Source organism: Astatotilapia calliptera, chromosome 11 (genome assembly GCF_900246225.1).
Source record: "Astatotilapia calliptera chromosome 11, fAstCal1.2, whole genome shotgun sequence".
Taxonomy (NCBI): Eukaryota; Metazoa; Chordata; class Actinopteri; order Cichliformes; family Cichlidae; genus Astatotilapia; species Astatotilapia calliptera.
The window spans coordinates 18046875-18058932 of NC_039312.1; the positions used below are offsets into that span (position 1 = coordinate 18046875).

At 41.0% G+C, this 12058-nt stretch overlaps 2 protein-coding genes across 4 annotated transcripts; both read right to left on the reverse strand.

The window, feature by feature from the left end:
* Positions 1–2669: 2669 nt before the first annotated feature.
* snx10b (sorting nexin 10b) lies at positions 2670–4592 on the reverse strand. Of its 2 annotated transcripts, XM_026185369.1 has the most exons (6): positions 4416–4592; positions 4054–4140; positions 3855–3955; positions 3647–3748; positions 3286–3495; positions 2670–3184 (listed from the first exon to the last, which is right to left on the reverse strand). In XM_026185369.1, exons 1-6 carry the CDS (start codon positions 4446–4448, stop codon positions 3073–3075), a joined length of 645 nt encoding a protein of 214 aa, XP_026041154.1. In that variant the 5' UTR covers positions 4449–4592; the 3' UTR covers positions 2670–3072. The 2 variants fall into 2 exon arrangements, with proteins under 2 accessions (XP_026041154.1, XP_026041153.1); XM_026185368.1 differs by lacking the exon at positions 4416–4592 and having other exon boundaries at positions 4054–4396.
* A 2421-nt stretch (positions 4593–7013) lies between these two features.
* On the reverse strand, positions 7014–11046 carry cbx3b (chromobox homolog 3b). Of its 2 annotated transcripts, none has more exons than XM_026185366.1 (5): positions 10807–11046; positions 10235–10375; positions 9970–10126; positions 9378–9538; positions 7014–7817 (listed from the first exon to the last, which is right to left on the reverse strand). In XM_026185366.1, exons 1-5 carry the CDS (start codon positions 11016–11018, stop codon positions 7697–7699), a joined length of 792 nt encoding a protein of 263 aa, XP_026041151.1. In that variant the 5' UTR covers positions 11019–11046; the 3' UTR covers positions 7014–7696. The 2 variants fall into 2 exon arrangements, with proteins under 2 accessions (XP_026041151.1, XP_026041152.1); XM_026185367.1 differs by having other exon boundaries at positions 10792–11045.
* Positions 11047–12058: the final 1012 nt, after the last annotated feature.

Here is a 12058-nt window from a genome sequence, read left to right on the forward strand (position 1 = left end):
ACTCAGAAAAGGTAAGGCTGCAGAATTTGATGGATGGCTTGTGTCATCTCATTTTCATCTGTGACATTTGAGTGACACAGAAAAATGTTTCAACCCTGAAGATTTTTTTTTCCTTTTTGTTTTTGCTTTTTGGTCAAACTGAGGGTAGGTTTGGCTTTTGAATGTGCACATGCACAGACACACACACACACACATAGAAGGACAGAGGCACACACAGCTGCAAGGACAGATGTAAAAATCCTGTTTTGGCTGTCAGGTTGTGGAAGCTTTGTGGCCCACAGTAAATCAGCACTCAGTACTGGCATGAAATGTAAGAGACCTTGAAAAATGTTCAGTTTCTTATTAACGCTTCAGTAAATCCCCAGCTCCAAGATCTGCCTATAGTGGAAAAACACGCCGTATCGCCTGCGTGTGCTGTTGTCATATCACCAATAATGTATATTCATGGTATCGTTTTGTTTAGGCATCAGCCCCTGTCCACTGGCAGTGCAGCTGGCTTTCTCTGATATCGACTCATCCTGGTTCAACGGAGTTGCAGTCACAGAGATTTAATATCTCAAATGGTGCTGAGCTCCTATTGCTACTAATGGATTCTGTATAATGTGGCACTTAAAATGCATGAGCAGGCTCTGATTTATCTGTAATTTGCCTCCACTGGAGCATATCTCCCTCATTTCTTCCATTTGTTTTTGGCTTTGTAGACATACCCTGATTGGGATTTCATATTGTCACATGTTTGACCGTTTGGTTAATTCCAAAAGATAAAATGTTTACTTTTGCTTATTCTGATGCGGTGTTAATTACAAATCAGATGTAATAGCAAGTCAAGCATGTGATCATAGACATTAGATGTGGTTTATTTGAGCTGTTGTGGCAGAAAGACATGCTGACTTGGTCTGAGGCAGATGGGTCTCTCCCAGAGGGGCCATTTTCATTTATTTGGTCTTCGACTACTTTATGTGTCAAACAATAAGCATACTAATTAGATTACGCACAGTGAGGGTATTTGCCCAGGGAGAGTGAAATTTCATCTTCTACTTCTTCTTCATTTATTGTCCCGCTGTTTTCACTCCAGCTGACCACACTGGGGGTCACACAACATGGAGCAGGGAGCCACTAGCAATTGATCTGATGGGTTTAAATGTCTCCTTGTTGTCATGGTAGCAGAACTGCAGCGGCAGGGTAGGCTCAAGGTTAACGGCCAGTGGATCGGAGTACTGAACCATCAAATGATGGGTCAATACTGCAGGACGGGTCAAATTGAAACTAGCAAATGGAAACATTTCAATCCACAAGACTGCTAGTGACAAAAAGGAGTTTGCAGTCACAAAGCTCTGCAAAGGGAACTTAGTTCATTGTGCAACCTGCAACTCCAAAGCTCCCCAAGATTACTTCTTCCCTTTTACATTTTTGGCATCTCTTACACTAGCATCTCAAGGGCTGTGATACATCCTTCATTGGTTTCATTAATATTATGAAACTGATGAGTCTAAAATGTTTTAATTAATTAAAATTTACATGACAGCTTTTCTTTTCTTTTTTTAACAGACAAAGTAATTTAATTCTGAATGACTGAAGTTTATTTTTAAAATACCCACACAATACCCAAAATGTTGCATCTTTAACTTCAAGAATTCCTTCAAACACTGACATGATACAGTGTAGCATTTTACATAGGCTTCTTAAAAGTCTGTCAGGGTGACACGCAACAATATTGGAAAGTCAGATATCATTAGACTGAACAGTTCCTGTTTAAATAGCTTCTTTGCAAGCTATTTGCAGGAAGACAAGACAAACATTTTTCAAAATTTATTAAGTGGAAATAGTGAAAAACATTCATATGTTTGCACTTGAACACCTACACCTTTGTCCGAAGGTGCAAAATACTGCTGACTACACGTCAAGCATTGGTAATGGTTGCACATACATATATTTCACTATAGTAGATGCAAATGAATACATATCTACTGGATGCGCATCTTTCAGAAATGTGTCCCACCTTCCCGTGGCAGCTCGGTCGGCGGCTGTTCATCTCAGTGTGTTTAAGATGACGTCACTGCTCTGTTCTTTCTAACATAAGCCTACTATCTCTTCCACCCTCTGAATTCACAATAAATCTCACCCAGCTGCTGCAGAGGAAAAAACCAAAGTAAGCAAAACACTTCATCTAATGAGTTTTGCAGATATGTCAGTTTGTCCACTCCCTTTACTCGTTATTACATCTGCAATAAAATAAAAAAAAGCACGGTGGTGTTCACTGTGAGAGCAGGCGTGTGTGTTTACTAAACACACACGAACAGACACGCTGAGATGTGACTGCAGTAGGTGAGCTCAGACTAACAAAAGCAAAGGAGACAGGTAGAAAGGGTGTCTTGTCATTGCAGCTGGCATTTTGTTCAGCAGGGAGCAATGTAGCCTGTCTACCCGATAGCCCTCTCAGACAGGAGCAAGTCCATTGGGATCCCACAGGACCTCCTACCAGCCACACACCTGACAAGGGGGCTGTCTAAAAACTCTGCAGAGACCCTATTACACATGTCATACTGCTAAGCACTGCGGTGGCCACCAGATGACAAGCTTTCCACACCCTTCCCTTGATTGGGAGTGAAGCACAGAGAGGAGAACAAAAGGCTTTCACTGCACTCATATCTGACCAGTTTCAGTCTCAATGACCAAAATTCAAGCAATGTTTATGAAGCAAAGATTATACAAACGCATTGCTGTTACAACACTGCCATCTTCAGGCAAATTGTTGGTACAACTTTGTATTTATTCAGACAATCTGAGAACGTGCAGGTAGATATGTAGATAGATATAAATGTAGATAGATAATAGATATGTAATATACAAGAGGTAATTTTTTATTATTATTTACTGTGCAAATTTCAAACTAAAACGTCTCATCAAGAACACAAGAAGCTGTGACATTTTTTTAAATAAATGAAATAATTAAGACGAGACATGTTAAGTGCAGTAACAGGTTTACGGTAATAGCTTTTTCCTTCGCTCATCCAAAACATTGTATGGGTGCAGAGACTCCCACATTCTGTCAGCAGTATGAAGATGATGCTTTCATGTAGAACGAGATAAGCAGCTCAGCTCTTCCTCCTGGCTTGTTTCAATGAGATCAAGAGAAGAAGCTTCCAAATCTTTAATCTTGTGTTCTGGATCCCTACCCTCGGAGCTGGAAAAAAAAAAGACAATTTAGTGAATTAGGTAGAGTGAAACTGACTTCTAAAGACTTTCAGTTTTACTCATGCGGTGAGATCAGATCTTTTTTTTTACCTATCTGAGTCAGAGTCACAGGAAATTTTGAGGTTATTGTGCAGATCCTCTTCTGAGTGGAATCTCCGGAGGCCGCAGCGTTGCACAGCCTGAACCACAGAGTAGTGCGTCCTTCCAGCAGCGCAGGCCTCTATCATAGGCACGCTAAGCTGTGACTGTAGGAAAAGGTGAAGGCAGCTGTCGGACAGCAGCAGAGGGTTCTGAAGGACTCTGAAAAAAATTTGGGAAAAATAAACACTTTAAAACTTCGCCCGGTATTACCTTTAGAAAGAGTCAGTCATGTGGTCCCGTGTTTGTACTCCAGTTTTTGTTTGACTAGGTCAAAGTTCATAAATGCATTGATCTTTGGGTTCTCACGTACTGTTCCAAAAATTTCTGGAGCCCTTTCATTCGATCAGTGATCTGCTGAGCATTATTAAGACTGAAGAAAGGGTTTTTAGGGGGCAGCCCTGGTACATGTACCCTGGAAAATCAACAACAAGAACAACAAAATGTCAGGAACAACTGAGCACACTACTTTAACTATGAGTAAGTAAACTTTAAATTCAAATCTCAGTGGATGAACTTACATTAGCATCGAATTTGCCTGCAGTTTTCGCCTGAGCCATACAAACTCACTGTATCTCCTTCTCACTTGTGAGATCTTCTTGGTGAAGCACACACTGTCGGTCTAAAACAGGACACCCCAGTGTCACACACATATCACAGTAAAAATGCCCTAAATGAAAGAATAACGATTCGACCAACTGTCTTAAGCATTTTACTTACATGTAAACAAATTTCATAGTCTATGTAGGCATGCCAGAAGTCATTCTTTTGCATCCGTGGGTCCCGTACCCAGACACTGATGACCTGCTGCATGGAGAAGGCAGGACAGAGACTGAAAGACTGAATGGAATGCACTGTGTTGTGAAAAAGGGAAGGATTATATTGGCAGATAGAGGAAGTAGAATGACTAACATCACACGAACCAGGATAGGAAAATCCAACAGAGAATGGTTTCATGCTTAGTACAAACACGGTTATTTTCAAAGTTGTGCCACAGTTTAAGGAAAACACGTGACTCCTAAAAGATCTTTCTTCTTGACAATTAAGAAACTGTCACATTCACAACACTAATTCAGACCTACCTGATTCTCGGTGCTGTCAGTTTCTTTTCTCATGATCTAAAAGATTCAATCTCAATAACTGTAAGTCAGATAGATAATAGTGGTCCTTAGCACTGCATTTGTGTCTTTTATTTCCACCTTTACAGGTTATGGAGCAAAGGTTTCAAAATAAAGTCACAAGACTGATATAAGCACCTCCCTCTAACTGTCAACTCAGCAAAACGAGCATTCCTAAATCGGAAGCATTGTTAGAGAACATGTGTCAGCACAACCAGATCAAAGCAGCTAAAGTTACAGGAAATCCATACTTTGTTAGAAAAAGAGACAACTGCTGTAGGTTTTTTTTTTTACACCATCACAGTGGATTTTACACGACACAATCAAGATATGATTGAAGTGGAGACTTTTGGCTTTAATTCACAAAAGTTTAACAAAAAGTTTAGTATTAACTGTTTATAAATTACAGCCATTTTTATACACAGTCTTCCGTTTTAAGAGGCTCAAAGGTAACTGCTAGCAGTTTTGTGGCCAGGTGAGGCCTGTTCATTTGTTATTTTGTGACAAATGAAGTAGACAAAAGATCTGGCGTTAATTTAAAATGGTGAAAATGGTTTAGATTTTAAATATAAGGTCTAATGAGATGCCAATCTAAGTGAGGAAGGCCGTCATTAGGCTGAAAGTGAAAAATAATCCTCTCATAGAGACAGCAAAAAATTTAAGAGAGGCCAAATCAACAATCTGATCTGTTCTTAAAAACAATGAGATGCCTGAAAGATCACAGGAGACAATTGAAGTGGATGCTGGTAGCCAAGTACCCAAGGGTACTGCAGAGGCCTGTTTTTAAGTCCATGCCAGAACATTTTCTGTGTCTAACTCCTTCCACTCTCTCCCATCTTTTCTGTTTACTCACAGTACTGCACTATCTAAAAAAAAACAAAGAAAAAAACAGAAGAACATAAAACTAAAATACATGATGACAGAATCGTTTCCATTTGTAAGGAAAAACAACTTTACAGCATCTAACCAAGTCAAGAAGAGGTAAGCATATCATTGACAGGGTCCAGAGTTTAGAAACACCTTCATGAATGTAAATACAGAGAGTTTACAGCACAGTGGAAACCACTGGTTATACTCAAAAACAAGAAGGTCAGATAAGAAAATACCTAAAAGAACCTGCACAGTTCTAGAAAAAGTATCTTTGGACAGATAAACTCAAGATTAACTTGTGCCAGAATAATGAGAAGAGAGAAGCATGGAAACAAATCATTATCCTAAGCATACCACATCATCTGTAAAATATGTGGAGGTAATGTTATAGCATGGGCATGTATGGTTGCCAATGGTAAAGGGTCACTAGTGTTTATTGATAGAAGTGTACAGCACTATACTTTTCACTCAAATGCCACAAACCTAATCACTTCACAGTGCAAACAGATAATGACCCGAAGGACACCACAAAAGCAACTCAGCCATTCCTGAAAGCAAAAACGGGGATATTCTTCATCAACCACGTCAGTCACCTGATCTCCGCCTAACAGCGTGCCTTCCAGTTACTAAAAACAAAACTGAATCCAGAAAAACCCACAAGCAGCACCAGACAGTGACCGCAGCACAGGGCTAGCAGAGCCTCTGAAGCATGGAAAAAAAGTACGTGGTGGTGTCGATGGGTTCTAAACTTTAGGCATTTATTGACTACAAAGGTTTTTACTTTTAAAATGTTGTAAGTTTGTCCAATTGATTTCCGCCTCTGAAAATGAAGCACTGTCTAAAAAAATCACTGCAATTCCTAAAGAGCTGCATTTTTTACAGTAAAACCCTTGAATTAAGATTAAAGGTCTGCACTTTAAGCACATCTTAACTGTTAGCTTTAAAATCCACTGTGGTGGTGCACAGAGGAAAAAAGAAAATCACAAAGCTTGTGTTTCTGGACCCAACTCTGTGTAGCCCATTTAGTGCCAGAAATGTAATGTCAAATGAATCATCTCATATTAATGTTGTTGTTTTTTTTAATAATTTGGAATTGATCATTTATTTTAGGAGTAATTGGACCACATAATGTGAGAAATATAATTAGAGTGAATCAAGATGCAAAAAGTGTCAAAAAAGGTTTCATTTATTCACAGACTTCACAGATCCATGGTCAACAGTTACAGTAGTTCTGTAGCAGATGTGTTTTTAGGAGGTTTGAGGTTCAGCTGAGTGTCCCATAGCAGTCATGGGAGATATGTCGAGTCAGAACAATGCCACCAGGATACAGATATAAAGTACACAGAACTGTATAATTACAGTCAATGAATGCCCTGTGTAAACTGCACAGTCTCAGATCTAAAGTGCTACATTTAACAATCGTCTTACGCATTTACGGTGCACAAGAGTTCATTTTGATAAGTGTAAATCTCATTAGATTTACTTAAGAAAATTCATGACCTTCTAATTCAACTCAATTTTATTTATACAGTGCCAAATCACGACAACAGTTGCCTCGAGGCGCTCTTATTCTGAAAAATTCTACAGGGCTTCACTTTTTGGATCAAAGCACCAAATATTTAAATAATCTGAAACGTTCTAATTCAATAAACAGGAGAAAACTGCTAATTTACAGCAGCTGATTAAAAAAAACAAGGGAATTTTTGATGGGCAACATTTTTTTTAAAATATATATTATTTAACATCAACCACAAGGGTCATAAAGAGATACAGTAAAAGCTGTGTCCATTAACACTTCACAACCTCACACAATACAAGTTCAAACAAGAGGCATTCCAACAACAGGGCTACAATCTTCAGCTCTAACCAAAAGCTACATAGGCTGAAGGCATGGACTTGGACAGTAGTTTGCTGGCTCTGGCAGTAGAGTGTCGCCGTACAGGATGTAAAGCACACACTAAACAACCGCAGGGCCCTTCCAGTGTAAGATACTGGCATCTAAACAGGACTATAAATACTAAATTACTCATAGAACAATATCTTCAAAACAAAACACAACCACAGTGATCGAGTCCGCTACATGATGACACAGGAAAAAAGCTGCAACGGGTTAGTCTGACCTCAGATCAGCCGCTCTACATAAAGGTTAGCTTGAGCCTCCATCAGAGTGTCTGCAAAGTCACAGTGACCTTTTTTGAGCACCACGGGGCAGACAGCACTTAAAATCCACCACCGCCGAGGATGTCACACCTGCCAGAGCTCGAAGTGCTTCTGATGCCAGCTGAAGGAGGACATTTGATGGAGGCTAAAGTTAAGCTTCAGATGAGAGCACAGCTGTTTATTAGTTCTCCTCTGCACACAACCCACACACATTTTTACTGCTCGTCGTCTCCACAGTGCCAGGTCAGCTTCTGCTCGTAGAAGTCGATGACCACCTGGGGACATCTGGCGCTCGCTTCACGGGCCGGCAGCAGGGCAACGTCATCCGAGTTTTTCCTGTGGGGATACGCGCAGCAGAAGGAAAAAGACTGAAACCGCCTCTCGTTTTTAATGGATGTAAAATGTCTTAACAGAAACAAATATTTCTGACAGTTTTTTTTAATGGAGAAGTAAAGGGTAAGGGGAGTCTACATAAAAGGGGCACTAGATTTTAGCTTTAGCTTCCTTTAGCTCATGCTCCATTGTTCCACCAATTCTGTTAAATTTAGCCAGTAATTTCTCACAGTGTCTTGCTGACAGATCAACAAATGTAATAAAGCATATCATCACTGATTTTCAAGAACAAGGATGATGCGTGCCTAGCTGAAGTAACTACAGAGGGATAAAGCCATGAAAACACGGGACAGAGCTGCCAAAGCTCAGTTAAGAGGAGAGGTGATGATCAGTGAGCAGCAGTATGACTTCATACTGAGAAAGAGCACTAGAGACACGATGTTTGTGCTAGTTTGCTTAAAGTGTTAATGGAGAAGTACAGAGAAGGAGTTGCACTCTGTCTTTGAGGATCTACAGAAAGCATATGACAGTGTACCAGGCAAAGCTGAAATAGGTAGGACATGTGCAGAGGAGGGATAGTTGATACACTGGGCAAAGGATGATGGAGACTGAGCTCCCAAACAGCAGGAAAGAAGATTACAAGAAGAGAAGATTACAAGAATGACAGAATGGGATGCAAGGGACAGACTGCGACAAACAAAGGGAATTAAACATTTTCTGACTGGCTATGCTCTTGTGGAGGAGAAGTAAAAAAAATGACTTGTTTGCTTAAGGGAAGCAATATAGGACTCTGGCGTCTTATCATCATATCAATGCCGTGCTTCTTTGAATGACGCGGACATTTGGGTAAGGTCAATAATTTGTGGAATTGTGTGCAAGTGTTTGCTTTCCGTAGACCTCTAAACTTCCAGCCCTAAACATGAGCACATCTTTCACACTCAAAAAATTCCAAGTTCTCCAACCTAACAAAACTCATTGAGCGTTTTAAAAGACTTCAGCCAACCGTTTTACAAACTGTGTTTACAAACTTTACAATCTGTTGTAATTCAATATAGCTCCTCTTTCATAAAGTAACTACAATCGTAGGTAGTGTTGCGGCTCTGCTGGACTCCCGGACACTAACATTTGTGTATGTAAATCAGAAGAGAAAAAAAAAAGCAAAACGATCTAAGCCGATCACTCGGAGCCTCATAAAGGTAGATCTTTGCAGAGCTGGACTTAATAGTCCAGGTACGCATAGTTAAGAGCCCCCGAGTCTATAGCTTAATGGTTGTGTGTAATGATAAACCCAAAGCCCATCTGCTCTCTCCAATCTGTTACTAATAAGGTTTGAGGTGGTCAGTGTCAACTTCCAACTTCTCTTCTCAAGTAAATGATCATGCATATATAAAATGTTGGAAAACTGCAGTTTCCCACAAAGCAACAGCAACAAAAACATCGAGTCCCCCCCCCCCCACACACACACTTTGCTGTCTGACTCTGGCTTTAAATATTAACATTTTCCACGTTTACTCAAGTGCTGGCATTTATTATTCAAGGACAGAGTAAAGAGGAAGCAGTCACCATTTGACTAGGAACATGAGCTCTCCCTTTCTGTCCGTTGAGCCGATGATGCATTCGGGCTCGAGATAAGTACTGAGGTCACTGGGGGAGTTTTTCTGCTCATCATCGGGCTGAAGGACGCTGTTGTCCGTCTTCACAGCCTGAGCCTCCTGCACGCAGGACTAAAAGAACAAAATAAGAAAAGGCAAAGTTCAAAGTTGCAGCACAGATTTACTAGACATGATAAGAAGGTTGCTAAGTCGAGCCATTTCATTTTTTCTCCCTCACTGTACACACCCATTGCAGAAAAAAGGGGAAATTTAACTGGTTTCATTTTCAGGAGCTTTTGTAAAACTAACCTCTTTAACACGACATTTAGTTTCAGATTGAGCCTTAAAACAATTTCTGACAAGGAGTCAGTTGACTCTATTCCAACCTCAGTCTACAACTAAAGGGAAAATGCTACCATACTTCTATTGTGTTCCCTATACTTCTATATTTTTCATTGTTGTTCTCCCTTTTGGCAGATTTAGCTGCAGAAGTTCTGTAAATAACATGGAAACAGACAGACATACAGACGATCCAGAAACTCCAAAATTCCTCACATACTCACAATTTCTGTCTCTTCCTCTGCCATTTCCTCTTTGGGAACAAACCCTTGCTCGGGTTGCTCTTCTTCATTCTCCTCGGTGAAGTGGGCGTTTCTCAAGAACTCCTCTATGAGTTCAGGACAGTCCAGGTTGTCCTCGGGTTCCCACGTGTTTTCTGCACTGCGGTTAGAGTTAACAGGAGGAGGGAAAGGCAATTTTTACTACGGTGGATAAACGGGTTACACAATCAAACCGTTCAAATGACTGGTTCTGCAACATCCCACTCACTCAGTGAAGCCCTTCCACTTCAGGAAGTACTCCACTCTCCCATTCGAGATTCTGCGGCGAATTATTTTTTCAACCACAAACTCCTGGACAACTGTAGTCTCCTCAGTCTTCCTCTGTTTGGCAGTCTGCTTCTTTCTCATTCTGCCACGATAGAGAATAAGCGAATGAATGAAGGCCAGGGCAATCACAAGAACAGGGAGTTCATTTCTTTTCGTGCTAAAAAAAAAAAACAAACTAAACACGGTGGAGTCAGGAACATTCACTTTTATCTCCCTGCTGCTGGGATTTTTTTTTCCAGCAGAACATGGCAGTGGCGACTACTCTGCTGTGCCCTTCATACAATGATCGGCACACTTGTTACAGCGCTCCACCTGCTGTTTCTGTCGGGTGATTGTGCTCCTTCAGTCCAAAAAAAGCAACATGTTAGTATCGCCGTGAGCGTCGTTCACTCACAGCCTGGTTACGAGCACATTCAGCAGACAGCAGCCCGAAACACGAGTGAATAGAAGCGTGCCTCGGTGATGCATTAGACGCTGTAATGAACAATATGCACGTACGCTCTCGGTGTTTACTTAATCTCGGAGGGTAGCCTGCTGCGGTGCCGCTCGGCTCTGCTCTGTGCTTGTCGCTGGAAACAACATGCACAAAGCGCCGGTGACGCTGCTTTGAGCTCAAATGTGTCGGTCGATGTGAGTAAATGAGCGAAACAACTTTTCATGAATGAGTTAAAATTAAAGATGGCCGTTGATGCTCGGAGGAAGTGGTTGCCAAGGGAAAAGGTCATGCCAGGAAAACCGGGAGGAGACGACGGGGACGCGCACAGCAGCGACCAATCAGGGAGCAGTCCGCTCGACCGTCCCAGTCCAGCGGTCCGGAACAGCCCTGCCACCCATGGGCGTCAGCGGGGTATGGCAGGGCATGCGCACTTCCTATAATGTATTTCACAAATTTTGTTTTATTTTATTGGAAACAAAAAGACAGTCCGAGAATACAATAAATAAATAAATAAATGTATTGTGTCTCCTCCCGGGATCGAACCAGGGATCTTGGTGCACTTTAGTTTTATTTAATTTTAGAGTACTTCCATGTATTTCCAATTGATGTTACATAAAGTTCAATACATTTAAGAGAAAAATACCATCCACTTTAAAATGATACAGCGGTGGGTTTATAAAGCAGTTGCAATGAATGTAAATTCCTGATGGAAATAATATACTGAATCGCTTCATTTTGCATTATTTTAAACGTTTGATGCTATTTTTAATATTTAATTTTGCATGATATTGTATAGTAGAAATTCTAATACAGAAAGTGTTACTTAGTATTATTTGAGAATACTTTTTTACTGTTTTCAGTGCTGTAAAGACACTGGGCTTTGTCGACGGGGATCTGCTCCCCTCAAACTCTGAGGCTGTACTGTTGAAATCGCAGGAAAAACAGTCTTTGGGAGATTTGACTGACAGTTCCCCTCTAGCCAATGAGTAAACTCAGAGCTACTGATTGGCCAAATAGCCCCCGCCCCATTCCATCCCGACCAAAGAACAGGCCTTTCCACTTTGCTTTCCAGCAGTTACTCCACACTGTTTTGTAAAACACCACTGGGGGACGCTGCCAGCCTGTATTGGACTGATAGCACCTCTGTTAGCCGCTGTCAATAGATTTATACTGGAAAGCTCACAGCCAAAAGGCAGCAGCTCCACATTGAGTTTTTCCACCACTCTCTCGCAGGAGCTGTGCAGAATACAGCTTCTACTGGTACCATTTCATTGTCAAGGCAGGATTATGCAGCACTTGGTGTATTTGACCACAAATTTATGTATAGAC